Source organism: Sinocyclocheilus anshuiensis, unplaced genomic scaffold, assembly GCF_001515605.1.
Source record: "Sinocyclocheilus anshuiensis isolate Anshui unplaced genomic scaffold, SAMN03320099.WGS_v1.1 scaffold673, whole genome shotgun sequence".
Taxonomy (NCBI): Eukaryota; Metazoa; Chordata; class Actinopteri; order Cypriniformes; family Cyprinidae; genus Sinocyclocheilus; species Sinocyclocheilus anshuiensis.
The window spans coordinates 110,735-130,060 of NW_015539862.1; the positions used below are offsets into that span (position 1 = coordinate 110,735).

General features: G+C 37.2%; 2 protein-coding genes across 2 annotated transcripts in view; one reads left to right on the forward strand and one right to left on the reverse strand.

Moving 5' to 3' along the window:
• The first annotated feature begins 2,532 nt into the window (after window positions 1–2,532).
• LOC107684938 (diencephalon/mesencephalon homeobox protein 1-A) lies at window positions 2,533–9,075 on the forward strand. Its single transcript, XM_016481327.1, has 5 exons — window positions 2,533–2,710; window positions 6,153–6,322; window positions 6,428–6,606; window positions 6,691–7,090; window positions 7,484–9,075. The coding sequence occupies exons 2-5, from the start codon at window positions 6,169–6,171 to the stop codon at window positions 7,900–7,902; spliced, it is 1,152 nt and encodes a 383-aa protein (XP_016336813.1). The 5' UTR covers window positions 2,533–2,710; window positions 6,153–6,168; the 3' UTR covers window positions 7,903–9,075.
• Window positions 9,076–17,820: 8,745 nt separating this feature from the next.
• Window positions 17,821–19,326, reverse strand: part of LOC107684939 (5-methylcytosine rRNA methyltransferase NSUN4-like) — a 5,317-nt gene continuing 3,811 nt past the window's right edge. Inside the window, exons 5-6 of the mRNA XM_016481328.1 lie at window positions 19,069–19,193; window positions 17,821–18,318 (exon numbers count right to left, since the gene is read on the reverse strand). Coding sequence (XP_016336814.1) covers window positions 18,042–18,318; window positions 19,069–19,193 — 402 coding nt within the window. The 3' untranslated portion in view covers window positions 17,821–18,041. The remainder of the gene's footprint in view (window positions 18,319–19,068; window positions 19,194–19,326) is intronic.

Sequence of the window (19,326 nt, forward strand, 5' to 3'; positions counted from 1 at the left end):
TAGCAAAAGAGGGAAAAAAACGGTTTTAAGATGAAGGTGCTGCTAATAACGTGTCTAAGAGATGGCTCCTGGCAAATTGCTTTGTTATTCTTGTCAAAAAGGTCTCCTGGAAGCAGTCGATTTTAAACCATACATCAAAATGATTAATTGCTCTGGGAAGAACAGATGCTGAAATACCCTTGGATTGAGCCTGAGAGGCTGCAGCTTTGTGGATTGCAGACGTAATGTATTCATGAAGTTGCAGAAACATCATTAGGTCTATTAATTAGCTAATAACAACCATCTCGCGCTGTGACACCGAATGCCTATTTCATTATTTTCTGGTAAAGCTAAGAGTGAGTGTGAAATTCATAAGTGTAAATAAAAGCCAGCGATATGATTGACTCGTTTTTAAGATACCATCCCTCGTTTTATAAAAGGCAGCGGGATTCGCTCTAAATAAAATTATTTTGAGAGAAATCACCTTCGGGTTATTAATACATTCAGTGATAGATTCCGAATAAATGTAGCATCGCGGGGACTTTACATTGCAATGCTGTTGTTGCCGTTGTTATTAATTGCTAAAGTAGCTAACGTGGCACCGTAAAGGAAACGTGATAACCACACGAAAGGGCAGCAAAAGGGGGGAAATCAATCCCAAAATACTTTGAGTAAAACTGGACTGAGGGCTCCTTTTGCAGCTCTAAAGGTGGGGTTCTCTATGTGGCACTTTAAGTGGAAGGCATTTAAAGCCCTCAGATGTGCTGGACAGTAGTCCTCGTTTAAGCAGATTTAAGGAAGAGGCGCTGAGAGGAATTCTTTCTCACTTTAATTGCTTTAGAAACGCTCCTCACAAAGATTACCCCCGTGTGAAGCGACTTTGATATTGGCAACAAAAATAGCCTTCACTTGAATTATAGACTAAAGCTTATAGCCTATTTGGTAAGCAAATCTGTACAATATATTTAAAAGTGAAGATATTTGCTTTCATTAGCCTAAATATATTCAAACATTACCAATTTGGATTTATTTTTTTATTTTTTACATTCGTCAAATAGTTATCTATGACTTATTTTCCTGCATGTGGTCTTTTCTTGCGTGGTTAAAATATTTGGAAATTCTAATATAAAAAGAGCAGAACGGAAAAAAATAATGTTACATATTTTATCTGCTCCGACAATCTATAATAGGCTAGTTTGAAATTCATCATCATTCTACATAAGAGATTAATTATACGAGCAATTCGTGTGAATGTTATAATACAGACTAAATTGATTTGATTTGCCTATAAGGATTAAATTAAACAGAAACACTTAATTTAGGCTGTACATTATATGTTTAGCATAAAACACTTCAGGACCAGTTTATCATCATACCTGAACACATACAAACACTTCTTTTACAGTCGATAACACCAATATAATTTTTAAACGATAATATTTTCATAAAAATGTGAGGGAAGTTTCAATCAATGTCCACTCGTTTCAAATTCCTCTAGATAACGCAGAGATAAAATTCAGTTAGGGATTTTCACCCTGTCCCGCTTTCTGCGAGCATCTTTAACAAATTATGCAAGCTTTACATTAAAAGGCTACTTTGCGCTGCCCTTAATTCCAACCTAAACGGTTTTGCTCCGGGAGAAGAAATCTTTTCTAAAAACCCTTCAAGAAGAGAAGGGCATTATTGTTTTAATCCTCTTACCGGCAGTCATTTCAAGACAGAGGTTTTTTGGAGGCTGAAATAGCGTCTTGTCTCCCCTTATCCTCACCCAAATCCTTCAAGGCCGGGAGAGATTGTGAAGGCAGTAGCCTGACATCTATTAGAGATCTCTAAAGTCCCTTCAGTCTCTCCTGCAGTGGCATGACAAAGCCGAAAAGCAAACAAAACCAATGCATGAGATATTCGTTTGTCTAAAAAAAAAGTCTTGGGACCGTGACCTCTATAGAAATATTCCTATGTTCACGAATTACCAAAACAAGTCGATGCGTGAGAACAATGTAAGAAAGCAAAATATTCATATACTTGGAAAAACTGAGTTCTATATAGTCAATTTCTAGCAATCTGCTGTTATTGCTAGGAAAAATGACTTTAACAAATTATAAATCCCAAAATCAAGCAAACAATAAAATCCATGAATCCATGTAAAATTAGTTCAATGATTAGTTTAATGCTTTGATGCTTTTTAAAAAGATCTTACTCACCTAAAACGCATTAAAAACTTTACGTTACTAAACAAATATGCATAACTGAACTTTTTTTTGGGGGGGGGGGAACCTTATACCGATGCCAGTATTTTCTGTTTATTCTCACATAACATAAGGCTATTATTGTTCATAAGCAAAAGTGTTTGTGACTGAACATTAGTGCTCTCAAGTGCGTGATTTAAGACTTCAAGTAAAGGGTCAATTGGCTCTGAGTCCACATGCAGCCAGAAAATATCGTCGAGCTTTGATTGACAGCTTCAAGGACCAGTAGCAAGCCTCCTTGATGTTACGCGGAGCTCTTTAAAATCCCTCCTCAAAGCGCGTGTCAATAGATGGACGCAATGTTCTGAGAAGAGCGCGCAAGGGAACGATTTGGAGTCGATTGATACTTAGCGGATACATTTGAATGGGCTCTTAGACTTTGAGAAACGCGATAAGGACATCTGGGAAATACAAATAAAATCCGGGCTACGAGCAACAAAATATCAAGTGACAGTGTGAGACACTGGATAAAGGACAAGACTGAGGTAAGAAACGACTTGTTTATGCAATTGTTTGCGTAAAAAATAATAAACCAATAACATAAATATTTAAATGTGTCAGTTTAGTAATAGCCTAAAATATAGTTTAGCTTAAATAACATTAAATAAATTACGCTGGCAGATAGAATTTTTATTTACTCTTCATATAGACCCTTTTTTATTTAAAACTGTTTTTTTTTTTTTCTGAGATAGGCCTACATAATTGTATTCCAGATGGGAAAATCTCCATTATTAAAAATGTAACTTAAACTTAAGTGTGACAAAGACATAACATAAATCAAGAGTTTATGTTAAGCGTGCGCCAGGGTGCCTTCCACTTAAAATTTTAAATTTAAATTAGCGCCTTAAAAGTGGGTTAAAACTATTATGTTCCTCTCTTCAGAAATGGTAAAATACATTTCAACTAGAGATAGGCCAAATGGTATAAGATAAACCTCACTTTTAACATAAATGTGGGGGGCCTTGGACAGCGAGGGATTCAAAAATATGAGTGACAATATCATATTTACAATATCAAATATGCCATTTGAGACACGATAAATAGTGTCCCCGGGTCAAATGGGGTTTTAACGCTAACATTTCTTTCTAATTTAGTCGGATAAAAAGTTGCACTGTACATGCCAATTTGCATAATGAGGTTTTAATAATCGAAGCATGGAGTGTCACACTGCCCGCAGCAGTAACAGGCGGATGAACAGACTACAATAGCAGCGAGACACAATATTAAAATAAGCTGCCCTTTGTGCTAAATATTAGTTGGCCTGTGGCAAAATTTTGACGTTTAGCAAAGTTCGCTTAAACAAATATTTCACAAACACGAATGGCAAATCATACATTATTATTGTTAGGCCTATTATTACTGCTTTACTATTTGATCGTCTATCGTCTAAATCGCTGGTCAGTTGTTTCCCGTTTTTATTACTATTTTAAAATGTGTGTATTCTTTGTTTATACATTTTTTTTTCTCAAATGTAAGCTATAGCATCCATATGCATATGAATGGAATGACAATAAATGAAAAGTAGAGTTGATATAGGCCTGCAACACATCTCTTTAGACACATTATTGCTGGGAATACACACGCGAGCATTTCTTGAAGCCACGCACACACATGTAAGCTCACTGTATAGCCTACGTCCGTCCGTGTCAGCGGTGATGATAAATGGAGGTCTCCACAGTCGAAACCTATTTGCACTTCCATTAGACGGGGACCCAAATGGGGATCAACATGCATATTTTACCCGCAGAGAAGCCATACATCTCAGCCAAAACGTGGCCCCGGGGCGATGGGATAAGGGGCCGCGAGAGAAGGGAGGGAGAGAAACGGACCCCATTCAATTCAAATACTTTTCAATTCAAATACAATTACAAAACTGCATAAGATGATCATGAAATGCAATTATCTCAAAGAAAAACGGCACTAAAAAAAAACAAAAAAAACCTTCATATATAATGTATACTTGAAGCAACAAGATTATAAATGCGCAAATAATAATAACAACAACAACAAAAACAGCAACAACAAAATAGGTCACACAATTTAGGCTAATAGTAATTTAATTATTAGGCTACTAAAATATTAACAATAACTGATGTACGAATAAAAATTGGTTGATCTAAATAATGTAGGCTACCATTAAGCTATGGAAATTATTTTTGAATTTGAATTTGTCTCATTAAAACGACACTGAATTATCATGAAACAAATATAGGCTAACATGTTGCGAAATAGGCTAATGTTTTCCAAATAATTTCAGAATTATTATTATATAATAATTACATATAATTATATAATAATAGTAATTTTTGTTATTGTTATTGTTATTATTGCCACAGCACTGCTCAAAATTTTGCCCATAACTTCAAACTGTAGGCCTAATAGATATTTAAATGTAATTTGATTTAGATGAATGATGCCAGTTTTAGACATTTCGTGGATTTATTTTTTGGTTTTAATTTCATGTAGGCTACAAACGAATTGAATCGAAGTTAAATAACAAGCAATTTAAGTGCTGGTTGGAAATACAATTTAGTTTAAAACTCGAGGCTGTTGTTACAAGTCCCTGGACACCCGCCATGTGCGGGAGCATACTTTCTTTCTTAATAATGCGCAGTGCATTAGCCTCGAATATATTCGTGCCTGTCAACCACCTCTATACATATCTAATCGTGTCCTGGAGCCTTTCATTTTATCTATGAAAATCTTAAATCGGCTGTGAAAAATGACTGGAGAAGCAGGACACTAAACCTCATGGACAAATTTTTATATTAATAGCATCCCGTGCAATCATCAGTAAACTGTAAATATTACGTTTAAAATATCGGCTTTCCAAGTTCTAGTAGCATATGAAATTATGAGTGAAATTAAATTTCGATGACAGAACTGGTATAATGAAGTCGGTATCGAAACATTCGTTCACTGCTTAAAGTAGGTCTCACTAAAATCAATCAATGATTCATTGACAACTTGCTCTTAAAGGATTTGCTACGGTAATTTGGCTCTTGAAATTATAGCCTATATCTAATGTAGTAAGCATAAGTCGGAGCTCATTAGGTAAACAAGTGATAATTGCACCAATTAATTCCTTGTGTATGACTAATGGATTGGTCAAGCGAATTAAACTATTCCCTCTTGCCCTCTGATCACATTCAGACGGTGCGCTGACTTAATAGTCTGGGAATGGGCACTCCGAGTGTTATTCAGAAGCTTCCACGCTGAGGAGGGTACAAGCGTTTCGGTGGCCTATAACAGATAAACATAGCACACATACAAACCCTTTAAACAAGCCCTCCAAACATTTATATTTAGTCATTTAGCAGACGCTTTTATCCAAAGCGACTTACAAATGATTTGCTACGGTAATTTGGCTCTTGAAATTATAGCCTATATCTAATGTAGTAAGCATAAGTCGGAGCTCATTAGGTAAACAAGTGATAATTGCACCAATTAATTCCTTGTGTATGACTAATGGATTGGACAAAACAATAATTGGATATTAATGAACACAGTTCCGCTCCTATAAGCGGATTTCTAAAAGCGATATTTGACACTATAGCTAAAAACTGACAAGGAAATCTCTTTCTATAATTTTATAGCCGCAGTCTTGGCACCATTAGCAGCAAGGTGTCAAAAATAATGATATTGTCAATTATAGATTTATTTATTAAATACAAAACATTTTAACTATAAGAGGCCCATTTTCCCGAAATAAATGTACATACATTTTGTCCATTTATCGTATACGTTGAAAACTGCTGCTATAGTTACCTCCTCACACGGACGCCACTTTAGTTCGAAAGCATCTAGTCTGACTTTTAACTTTAACTCTCAATCTAACTTTTGTGATTAGCCTAGAATGTAAAAATATGTTTTAACAAATGGAAAAAGCTCAACGTTTAAACTCATTATAGCTCATTCTTATTTTTGCAGATAGTTTTGAATCATGCAACACTACGGAGTGAACGGATACTCTCTCCACGCCATGAACTCATTGAGCGCCATGTACAACCTGCATCAACAGGCGGCGCAACAGGCGCAACACGCGCCTGACTATCGGCCGTCCGTTCATGCGCTCACCCTCGCGGAGAGACTGGCTGGTAAGTGCGATCTCTCTCTCTCCCTTTAACACACAGAATAAGTGTGATAGTACACTGAATTAAATATGCCGTGTCTTTTCTCTTCCAACGGCTGTACATTTCAAGATATCATACTTGAGGCTCGGTACGGCTCTCAACATCGCAAACAACGCCGCAGTCGCACCGCTTTCACGGCCCAGCAACTGGAGGCGTTGGAGAAGACCTTTCAGAAAACGCACTATCCTGATGTTGTGATGCGGGAGCGCCTGGCTATGTGCACCAACCTACCCGAGGCACGCGTACAGGTAAGAAATTACCAATTCCATCTTTGAAGTTTTTTAATGTCTACAAATAGGTTTATTTATCATGTATCTACACCTTTTCATCAGGTATGGTTCAAGAACCGTCGTGCAAAGTTTCGTAAGAAGCAGCGAAGTCTCCAAAAGGAGCAACTGCAGAAGCAGAAAGACGTCTCGCCAGATGGGCCCCTAGCAACAAACGATAAGGATGAAGCCCCTTCCAGCATAAATCTTGAGAACCAGCCACCTTCATCATCCTCTTCTTCCTCATCCATGGAAGCAGAGGCAGCTCCTCACACACTGGGATCAGAACTTAGCGTTGAGCTTAATGTGACATCTGCAGAGCAGTCCGGCAGCGAGTCGGCCACAGAGGACAACGCAACCGACAAGGAAGAGGAGATAAAGCAGCACAGAGAAGATCTGAAGGTTGAGAAAGAACCAACACCTGGAAACCTTTCCCCTCTTTGCAAACGTCTCAGCCCCAAACCAGGTACGTATTTACTATTTATTGCTCTTCCAGTTTCATCATCCTCACTCTTAAAAATAAAGGTTCCTTATTGGCATTGATGGTTCCTTCAAGAACTTTTAACATTCATGCAATCTTTCCATTGCACAAAAGGTTCTTTATAGTGAAAAAAGGTTCTTGAATAAAATGCTCTTCACACTAAGAACAAAATGTTTCTTTTAAGAACTGTTCACTGAAAGGTTCTTTGGGGAACCAAAAATGGTTCTTATGGATTTGCTGCAAATAAAACCCCTTTGGAGCCTTTATTTTTAGAATGTGAAAGGATGCATGAAATACCAGAATTACATTTTTTAGGGTGGCAAAACTAACTAAGAAGCATTTTGATCTAAATCTTGACAACCATGTTTGTGTCCTTAGATTCTCCTCTTGGCTCCCCGGCTATCTCATCTTCCTCTAGCGGGGTGACCGGCGGGATCTCTCAGAGTCACTCATACTCCTCGTCTCCGCTCAGCCTCTTCCGTCTGCAGGAGCAGTTTCGCCAGCACATGGCAGCTACCAACAACCTGGTTCATTATCCATCTTTCGACATGGCGACCCCATCGTCTATACCATACCTGGGTATGAATGTCAACATGCCAGCGCCCCTGGGCTCCCTCCCCTGTCAGTCCTACTATCAGTCTCTATCTCACCACGCGCAACAGGTTTGGAATAGCCCTCTGCTGCAGACCTCTGGAGGCCTTCCTAGCCACAACAGCAAGACCACCAGCATTGAGAACCTACGCTTGCGGGCGAAGCAGCACGCGGCATCACTGGGCCTGGACACGCTGCCCAACTGAGCAGGAGACTGAAAACTACCTGAGCAAGGAAACATCTCTCTACCACAGCTAACATGCCACCTGGACTTCTAAAATTAGGGCCTTTCCTCAGAAATGTATGGGAAACTTGGTTTTAAAAAAGTGTGTCTTGAGGTTGAGACTAGTAAAAATCTCAGACTCATTTAGAGGGCTTGTTGTTTTGAAGCTTAAATAGACAATAAAATGATAAAGCTCTCATTTAACTCATTATGATATTACATTTGTCAGCTTTGCATAAAAGACAGACAGTTTCTGGATTAGATTTAGTGTTATTTATATGTTTTGGATGGGCATAGATGTTTGATATAAGCACTTTTTGGAGATGATCTCAGCCAGTTGCATGCACTATACACCAGAATCTGAAAATATCTTTCTTTTAATTCAATTATCGTGGTTCTCAAATACACATCACACAACTTGTAAATGTAAATCTTGCACAACTAAATAGATTAATTAAACCTAACCTGTTTAATGGTCAGGATTAAACCACGGTAAATTTAGGATGGTTGGGTAATGAGGAAATTATTTCATTGACTACATATGCAAAGCTTTTAATTACATGTAGCCTCAGGCAGTGGAAGAAATGCAATTATAGACCATGCATATCATTGGAGATTGCCATATTAACACTCAGAGGGAAAATACTCTGAATAAAACTAGTGCTTAGGTGCATATAAATGTTGCAACTGGAAACAATCCTGAATAGTGGTCAAATGCTGGATAGTCCAGTACAGGAGAAGTTCTCAAGTGGAAATCAAAGCACTTCCATGTACGGCAGCTTTTTTCCCCTCTCTGCTCATTTTTTTCCCTCTCAGTGCTGAGCTCTCATTGTGTTTGTAAAGTATTTTATTATGTACAATACAAAGTCTATCTATAAATGTTTACTGGTAAGGCAAATGTAAAAGTTCTATGTTTTAGATCGAGAAGAATTTAACCCTGTGATGATTCTGGTAGCTGTCCCTTTGTAAGATTGTACTGGGTGGGCCGCACAGCCCGCCTGCGTCGCCCCCAGATTATTTAACCTATACAGTCTGGTCGTCTTTGTAACTCTGTCATTGTCACTGTGAACATCAATATACAGTCACTCACAACATCACACAAAGTGGTGAATTTGTAGCCTATATTGGTGGAGAGTGTTCCAGAAGTATACACATCTTTCCCTATGTCAATTGTAGAATTAAAAACTTGTCAAATAAAACTTCAATAAAACATTGCTTGGACATCTTGATAAATATACACAGTATATTTATTTTCTCAAAGTGCCACATTAAATAAATCCAAAATTAGATTGAATTGAAAATTAAATTGTGATCATGCTAAATTAATTTTAAAGAAAAACATTTTTTTAAAACAATTATTCTGTATCTTTAGATTAAAATACAAATTTTTTTTTTTTCACTAAAGGTAAAGTGAGTTAGAATTAGGGGCTTAGGAAATAGCTGAGAAACAAGGTGATAAAATCAGGGAGGTAGGACAACAGAAAAAAAACAAGGAAACAAGGTAATCTTACGAAATAAAATCATTGTGGGGACATAAGCCATCCCAGATCAATAAGCAGGCCATTATGCTGAAGAATGACAGCCTGGGGCCGTGATTATGCCGCTATTATATCTTAAACAGTGTGGTTTGTCAAAATGCATAAGCCCTTTGCTCACATAAAGAAGGTCTCCCCTCTGTGTGCATTTTACCAGAGGCTTGATGCCACTGCCACCATGTTCTCAGTGCCCTTGATGGGGCTGCATTTTAAAGTGCTTTATGCCATAATTAAATACAGCTGATTGTAATATGTTCTAACATTCAACCTTTTGAGTAGATCAAAACACACATGGGACAGTAGAATGCTTCATTATGAAAAAAAACAAACAATGCAAAACAGCAATTAACTTCAGGTAAAATGTTCAAGCAAGTCAACAGCACCAATGACCGGCCTCCTTAACCAGAGACATGCAAATACAATCCAGGGGTTTGATACAGATTATGTGTCAACAAGGTCAAGCTCTCTTTACTGACTCGTGTAATGAGACCTGCAACGTACAAAATAGACCCGCATTGATTTCCATGCAATTTGCCAAAAATCAACACTTTGAAAAACATTAAAGATTCATGTAAAAACAGAAAACCTCTATTGTAGCTTGTCAGAGACTCTAAAATTAAAATATAGAAATAAAATTAAAGAAATAGGTGAGAAATATTTATGTGAGACATAAAATTTTAGCTGCCTTTATATGTCTGGTTCTCAAACTCACGTGAGGGTAAAATGGGTTTCTTACACCTTTTTTTCTATGCTGCAACAGTCTAGTAATAGAGATCCAAAAAAACTAACAACCAAAAACATAATTTGACAGTTTTTATTATTTATTTTATTTTTGACTGTGAAATTTAACAATATAAAGAAACAGTACATTTTCCTTGGTTTATTCAGAAGACAAGTCTGATTTCATACGTTCTCGTTTATTTTATGCCTTTGTCTTTTTAAAGTGTTTATTTTTAGCAAATTGCATGAAAATTAATTGGGGATCTTAATTTGTGTAATTAATTTGTGTTGACCCCAACAAAAAAGTTCCAAAACACACCTATGTGTCGACACTTTGGATGCACAATCATTACCCTAAATGAGAAATAGCCACAAATGAATCAGTTTTTCAAGCATTTTGAAATCAAATGCTGGTCAAACTCACCCCAACACAACAGGAGGGTTTTAAATGCTATTGTACCAAAACTAATAGCTATTACCGCTAAGCTCCGCAGCATCCAAATTCAATTAAGCAGTTTCTAAATTCACCTAAGTGTTTAATCAGGAGTCACTGTCAGACACACACAAGCACAAAATGGACCTTAAGTATGGCTAGCACAAAAATCACAGTGTACCATTCAATCAGAACTTTTTTCCCCTCATGCTCTCCTTTTTGGTTTTAGCTGCATGGAGAATGAAAGCTGCCACCATAAGGAACCCCAGCCCATTGAGGAAGTGACAGGCACTGCCAGAATATGATCCTAATCCTGTTCCCAACATTCTTTTAGCCCGCTGGCACTGCAATTTTGCCACATACTCTCCAAGCTGTCAGCTGAGGTAAATCTCTCTAACAGCAGATTGCTCAGATACACATCAAAGAACTCCTGGAAACCAAGACGGCTGTTAAACCTGAACATAAATGAATGTGATTTAATATCTTAAATTAAAATATTAAATTAAAAAGTAGCAGTGTGACTGAGAAAGCACTGATGATGGGACGATGTCAACAGGTGTTTGAACTCAGTTGCGAGAGGTCGCCCTCTTTGGTCCCAGCTCTCTTTTCTGATTCAATTCTTTTATTTTCATCCCTCTGTTATCACAACCCCACTTAATCCTCTTAAGGGCAAAGAAAACCCCTCTTTTCTGGGGAGAGCTCACCCAAGCCAACCGCAGCACTCTAGAGCCTGTCACTAAGGCGCTGTTTCAGTCACACGTAATTACACATCAATGCCACACTACACATACCTTTCAGACATGGAGAGTGGCATTGTGGGCATGCAGAGGGAAGCTCAGCACTCTCTGAAAGCAGGACACAGTCGTATGGATTAAGTCTCCACCGGACACTTGAGAGTTAGGCAAGACATTTCACTACTGTGCAAGACTTAAGGAAAGCAGACAATCAAAAAAAAAAAAAAAACCTAGTGAAACGGCCATTGCCTGCGAGGATTTATTTTCTTAATGGTAGATTAAGCGGGAAGATGTATGGTGTTGTAATTCATGCTAAGCATCATGGGATAGTTTGTAGAATGCTGTTTCAGCAGAATGTTTTAACTGTGATTATCTGAATGCTGCATCGCATCAGTAACGATGGATGCACCACAGAGATAGAGACAGTGGACTGGACCATAGCTATATGTACACTAGTAGTCAAAAAAAGTTTGGAATAATCGTGTTTTTTATGTTTTTGAACAAAGTCTTATGCTCAGCAAGGCTGCAATTACAATATTTTATTTGGGGGGAACAAATATAAAAATAGTAATATTATGAAGTTTTATTACAATTTAATGTAACTCTTTATTTGGATATATTCTAAAATGTAATTAATTTCTGTGAGGGTAAAGTTGAATTTCAGCAGTAATTGCTCCAGTCTCCAGTGTTACACGACTAGGGATGTAACGATTAACTGCGAGCCGGTTGAAAATCGATTCAAATATGTGACGATTCAAATCGGTTGAGATGCTAAACAAATCGCGATTCATTTAGGTGTAGGAGTTTATATGAATGCATGTCTGAGGGGAACTTACTGTCTTTAGAAAAGTTTAGATGGTATTTTTGCTAAGCTCCGCAGCATCCAAATTCAATTAAGCAGTTTCTAAATTCACCTAAGTGTTTAATCAGGAGTCACTGTCAGACACACACAAGCACAAAATGGACCTTAAGTATGGCTAGCACAAAAATCACAGTGTACCATTCAATCAGAACTTTTTTCCCCTCATGCTCTCCTTTTTGGTTTTAGCTGCATGGAGAATGAAAGCTGCCACCATAAGGAACCCCAGCCCATTGAGGAAGTGACAGGCACTGCCAGAATATGATCCTAATCCTGTTCCCAACATTCTTTTAGCCCGCTGGCACTGCAATTTTGCCACATACTCTCCAAGCTGTCAGCTGAGGTAAATCTCTCTAACAGCAGATTGCTCAGATACACATCAAAGAACTCCTGGAAACCAAGACGGCTGTTAAACCTGAACATAAATGAATGTGATTTAATATCTTAAATTAAAATATTAAATTAAAAAGTAGCAGTGTGACTGAGAAAGCACTGATGATGGGACGATGTCAACAGGTGTTTGAACTCAGTTGCGAGAGGTCGCCCTCTTTGGTCCCAGCTCTCTTTTCTGATTCAATTCTTTTATTTTCATCCCTCTGTTATCACAACCCCACTTAATCCTCTTAAGGGCAAAGAAAACCCCTCTTTTCTGGGGAGAGCTCACCCAAGCCAACCGCAGCACTCTAGAGCCTGTCACTAAGGCGCTGTTTCAGTCACACGTAATTACACATCAATGCCACACTACACATACCTTTCAGACATGGAGAGTGGCATTGTGGGCATGCAGAGGGAAGCTCAGCACTCTCTGAAAGCAGGACACAGTCGTATGGATTAAGTCTCCACCGGACACTTGAGAGTTAGGCAAGACATTTCACTACTGTGCAAGACTTAAGGAAAGCAGACAATCAAAAAAAAAAAAAAAACCTAGTGAAACGGCCATTGCCTGCGAGGATTTATTTTCTTAATGGTAGATTAAGCGGGAAGATGTATGGTGTTGTAATTCATGCTAAGCATCATGGGATAGTTTGTAGAATGCTGTTTCAGCAGAATGTTTTAACTGTGATTATCTGAATGCTGCATCGCATCAGTAACGATGGATGCACCACAGAGATAGAGACAGTGGACTGGACCATAGCTATATGTACACTAGTAGTCAAAAAAAGTTTGGAATAATCGTGTTTTTTATGTTTTTGAACAAAGTCTTATGCTCAGCAAGGCTGCAATTACAATATTTTATTTGGGGGGAACAAATATAAAAATAGTAATATTATGAAGTTTTATTACAATTTAATGTAACTCTTTATTTGGATATATTCTAAAATGTAATTAATTTCTGTGAGGGTAAAGTTGAATTTCAGCAGTAATTGCTCCAGTCTCCAGTGTTACACGACTAGGGATGTAACGATTAACTGCGAGCCGGTTGAAAATCGATTCAAATATGTGACGATTCAAATCGGTTGAGATGCTAAACAAATCGCGATTCATTTAGGTGTAGGAGTTTATATGAATGTATGTCTGAGGATTTGTTCTTTTCATCTTGCCTCTGTATAATGCATATTAAAGTTCGTAAGTTCAGCGCTGCTTTGTTTACAGCGGAAACCAGGAAACGGTTTAAGCGCCACCTGCTGGCAGAGAGTGAATCTGCATCTCATTCAGCTCTGCTGTTTCATGCAGATATTTTTATTTATAGTTTCACAAACCTGAAGTCAAACCATTCTGTTTTTGCTTCAAATTTCGAAATTATACAATTTAATTTAGATTAAAAACTGCTCATGTTGCATGTATGCAGCATCTTTGTTTGGACACATTTCATTTATAATTTGTCTTAAATCTAATTTTGTTAAAAATATATATAATAACCGTGAATCGAACCGAACCGTGAAATCAAAACCGTGAATCGAATCGAAACGAATCGTGAGTTGAGTGAATCGTTACATCCCTATACACGACCCATCAGAAATCATTCTAATATGCTGAATTGGTGCTCAAATATTATCTTAATATTATGTTGAAAACAGTAGACCATAAACCGTGATGTTTTCTTTTTCAGGATTCTTTGATAAATAAAAAATAAAATAAACAGCATTTATTTAAAATGGAAATCTTGCAACATTAAAAATGTCTTTAATTTCAATAAATTTTGATCAATTTTATGTATCCTTGCTAAATAAAAAGTATTACTATTACTATTATACTTTTTTAAAATTCTTGCTTAACCCAAGCATTTGAATGGTAGCGAAGCATGGTTTCCACAAAAATATTTAGCAAAACTATTTTTAACATTGACAGTAATAAAATACGTTTCTTGAGCACAAAATCAGCATATTAGAATGATGTCTGAAGGATCATGTGACTCTAAAGACTTAAATAATGGCTGCTGAAATTTCAGCTTTGCCATTACAGGAGTAAATTACATTTTAATATATATTCAAATGAAACACAAATTTAAAATGGTAATAACATTACTGAAAAAAAAAAAACATAATTCCAAACTTTTGATTGGTAGTGTATTTCATATGCATATAAACCATTACCTGCAAGCTATTATGTAAGTGATAGATACTGATTTCACAGGACCTTTGTGTGTCTTAAATGAATTTATGTTTATATGTTGATTAAATTGCTAATTAAAAAAGCAAAAATGTTTCATTAGCAAGAATTTGATCCCTGGATTACACTTTAAATGAATATTTATAATTTAATTTTAAAATATTTAAAAATTAAATATAAATAATTACATTGCACAGACACTTGGTTTCGACATCTGGCCCCCAAGTTGACTGTCCTATCATAAAAAGTCCCTGAGGCCAGTCCACCCTTGATCCACAGTCTGAAGAGTGAGTGCTGAGGCCTCATGCTTAGCTCTTCAGATATGCGGCTCGAACCACAGACATCCTAGCAGTAGGATATGCCTCAGGCCAGAGCTTCACGCCACCTTCAGCAATCAGATATCTTATCACTGTAGTGCCTAAGGTCAGGTGTTACCTTTATGTGAATACGATGTTACAGCTTGTGGACATTTGAACAAACATGGAGTACAGCGATTTACTGATATCCAAGGCATCTTACATTTGAAGGTTTGAGGACTGGAGGCAGTTGGCATTACAAACACTGCAATAAATTGTGACCCTGGACCACAAAACCAGTCTTAAGTCGCTTGGGTATATTTTTAGCAATAGCCAAAAAAACATTGTATGGGTCAAAATTATCGATTTTTATTTTATGGCAAAAATCATTAGGATATTAAGTAAAGATCATGTTCCATGAAGATATTTTGTAAATTTCCTACCGTAAATATATCAAAACTTAATTTTTGATTAGTAATATGCATTGCTAAGAACCTCATTTTGACAACTTTACATTTTGATTTTTTTGCAACCTCAGATTCCAGATTTTCAAATAGTTGCATCTCGGCCAAATAGTGTCCTATCTAAACAAACCAAACATCAATGGAAAGCTTTATTCAGCTTTCAGATGATGTATAAATCTCAATTAAAAAAAAATGGACCCTTATGACTGGTTTTGTGGTCCAGGGTCCAGGTCATTGAACAATTGAGAAATATAAAAATATAGCCAATTTAAAATATATAAACATAATATTTGTAAGGTTTAACATGACATAGGTTAAAAGGGTAGTCCACACAAAAATAAAAATGTACTAAGGTCTGTCCAATCCTGTATGTCTGACTTTCTTTCTTGGAACAATTTCGGTTCCCATTGACTTCTATTATATGGACAAAATACAACTGAAGTCAATCAGAACCGAAACCGTTGCTCGGTTAACAACATTCTTCAAAACTTATTGTGATCTTATTAAATCTTATCTTGTGTTCTGCAGAAAAAAGAAAGTCATACAGGATTGGATTTGGATTTTTCAGTTTTAATTTTTGGTGGAATATCCCTGTAAGTTTATGTCATGTGGTGACACTTACTGAGCCAGATACTTTTTTGTAATTTAAAATGTTATGTTTCTCAAAAATGAAAGTTCTGTCATCATTAACTCATTTCACGTCATTAATCAAAACCTGTATGACTTTCTTCTCTGGAGCACAAAAGAAGATATTTTGATGAACTGTTTGTGTCCAGGTCCAAAACAACATTGAACCCCATTGACTTTCATTTTCAATTTTTTTTTTTAAATATTTTGTGTTCAGCAGAAGAAAGAAGATCACATGGGATTGAAAGTAAGGGTGAGTAAATGATGACAGAATGCTCATTTTAGGTGAACTATCCTCTTAACCGTGGTATATCAGTAATTAATCAGTACACTTATCTCAGATACAAATGAGGAAATCAAAGGAGTATGACCATTTGGAGGGCCCTGAAGTTTTGAAATAAACTTTGCAAAAGTTCCAGCAAGAATGCTGGGCTGTGTGACATAAGTAGTCCCCCCCCCCCAAAACACTTATGTTTGCCTTTTCCAGGGAAAGCCGTTATGACTCTCACCCACCTATGGACATCTAAGATTCCGTCATTATGAGGCCTCGGCGTCCAGACGATATTCCCAACATGTTTCTGTCATTACAAAGATCTACATCCGATTTACATCATTGGCAAGGTGCTCTCCAAATGATCAGATGCCAGCATCCTCAGCAGTGTCAAAGTCAATAATGAATAAAACGTATAGATGAAAATAACTCGTCCCCTAATGGTCCCTCTGTCTCCTGAGTGTTAAAAAATGTAAATTTATGTAAAAGCCCATAGGAAACACATATTTACAATACGTTTAGGTAATCACAAGATGCAGGCATGGAGAAAAATCCCGGCCGAGAGAGGCAGTCAATGCAAAAATAGTTTTTATGTGTCATTAATTCTCTTTGCATTCCCAAATAACCCTATATTACCGCGGTAATACAGTAATCACTCACAATCGCACAGAAAATTATCTGCACTCATCTGTGGAATAAAAGGCGAAGGGGAAAACGAGGGGAAAGCATCCCATTTTAGTATCCTCTTGCGTCCTTAATGTTCAACAAGAAGCCGGCGAGTAAACGACTGCTCGGCCAATCTCGACTCTGGCACCGATGGAACAGTTTCCGAGCAGCTTAATGATAGCAGGGAGTCGATGGCTCTCGTCAGCCCCTCTCTTCCTAAAATGCACACACCTTTTCATGCTACATTGCCCGGAATAGACGCAAGGTTCATGGACAACCGGGGAAAATTGAACCGTTTATATGCTAGCAGAAAACAAAACACTCCTCTGATGCCAAATATCTAACAAAATATGTAAAAAAAAGTTAATTTCTGTGAATCCTTCAGGCAAATGAACTGCTAATTGTATGATAATTGTAAAAAGATGAATATCATCATGTTTTAGCCCTCTCCATGACAAGAAGAAACAGTGCTATTTGAATCATGCTGAAAGACAATGTCAGTCTCATTTGTGCCTACTTTTAACAGCTAATAGTCAATTCTATAACGGACCGTGGACGCCCCCTACTGGTCAAACCTGGGAACATGTGAATAACAGTGAACAAGATTCCCAGTTTTCGAAACCATTTTCAAAATCACTGCATCCTCCACTTTAGTTGACTTGTCATCATAGCATGAATGTTGGCTTTAGTTTTTCAATGTTCTACACAGGAGAGCAGAGCCAATTGGAAAAACAAGACTGTTTTGGTCTTTTCGCGCCATAGTTTAATCAATCTGATAATCAAATAACATAATTTACAAAATAATGATAATGACATGATTTCATTTACAACAGTAAAATGTTTCAAGGTTGATTAAATGCCTTATGCCAGTCTTATAGGCTGAAAAATTACATGTCTGGTCACTAGGGGGCACTGCTGAAGCACAAAACTGTGACGATGTCAGTTGAGCCAATATCTGAATGTCCATCTAGTTCATTCTTTGTAATTTACACATATAAATTGGTCCAAAGTTGGCACACAGGTATGGTAAAACCAACTCTCCTACACTTAACTGTGGCGCAAAATGGAAAGTGTCAGAAAAGCATTGCGCAAACCATCTGAGGTCCTGAACCTGCACTGTGATTCCCAGCTCCTGCTGAGCGAGACTTATGGCCTGTTGCACCACACACTCATTCTGCAGCTGGGACAGGGAACAAGTGGAGTACACTAAGTGTCCACCCCGCCGAGTGGCCTGGATTCCAGCCCTGGACAGAATATGAAACATCAGATTGATTAGATGTCAGTTCTCAGTCAGTCTTCATGGACACATGCACATATGTTATCACAAAACACATTCAACAAAATATGAAAAAAAAAAAAATCCCAGTGAATGAATAATATATATTGAGACATTATTAAAGGTCACCCAAAAATAAAATGTTTGTATTTTTAACCTTAAACTGTTGCTTCTTGCCAAAATAGGAGTCCATAATCCATAATTATGCTTCATCCAGTGACAAAGTCTTTCCCCTGTTGTCCTCTCACAACAAAATCCACGTTTTCCTTGGTGCTTGATCCATGTATATTTTATCCTGTTTCAGATGAGATTGACTTTTTCACTGGAGAAAGCAATATTATGGACTATTATAGCTGTAAGCAGCATTTTGAAGCTAAAACGTCTAAGTGATAGATTTGTTTCTTACAAACATTCAGACTTTTGCTTCACAAGACCTTAACTGATGAACTGGAGTCATGTGGATTACTTGTGAATGATTGTGATGTTGTTATCAGCCATTTGGACTTTCATTCTGATGGCACACATTCACTGCAAAGGATCTATTGGTGAGCAAGTTATGTAATGCTAAATGTCTCCAAATCGGTTCAGATAAAAAAAAAAAAAACTACATTTTGAATGGTCTAAAGATGAGTAAATTGTCAACAAATTTTCATTTTTGGACAAACTATTCTTTTAATGATGCATGCTGTGCATTAGCACCATTGAAAAAATTACTTACAGAAGCAGCTGTGTTTGCAAGAGGGGAAGTTTCTGTCTCTCTTTGGTCCTGGATCTTTTAAAAATATTGTTCTCTTCCACCATTGCGGAGTGTCTGTCAGTGGTGCAGGGAACATCTACAAGCACCTGTAAAAAGATGGAAGATGAACTGAAAGTATTGGCACAATACCCAGATTTGTGCTGCTGTCACATGTCTGTGTGTGTGTGTGTGTGTGTGTGTGTGTGTGTGTGTATATATATATATATATATATCTCTAAA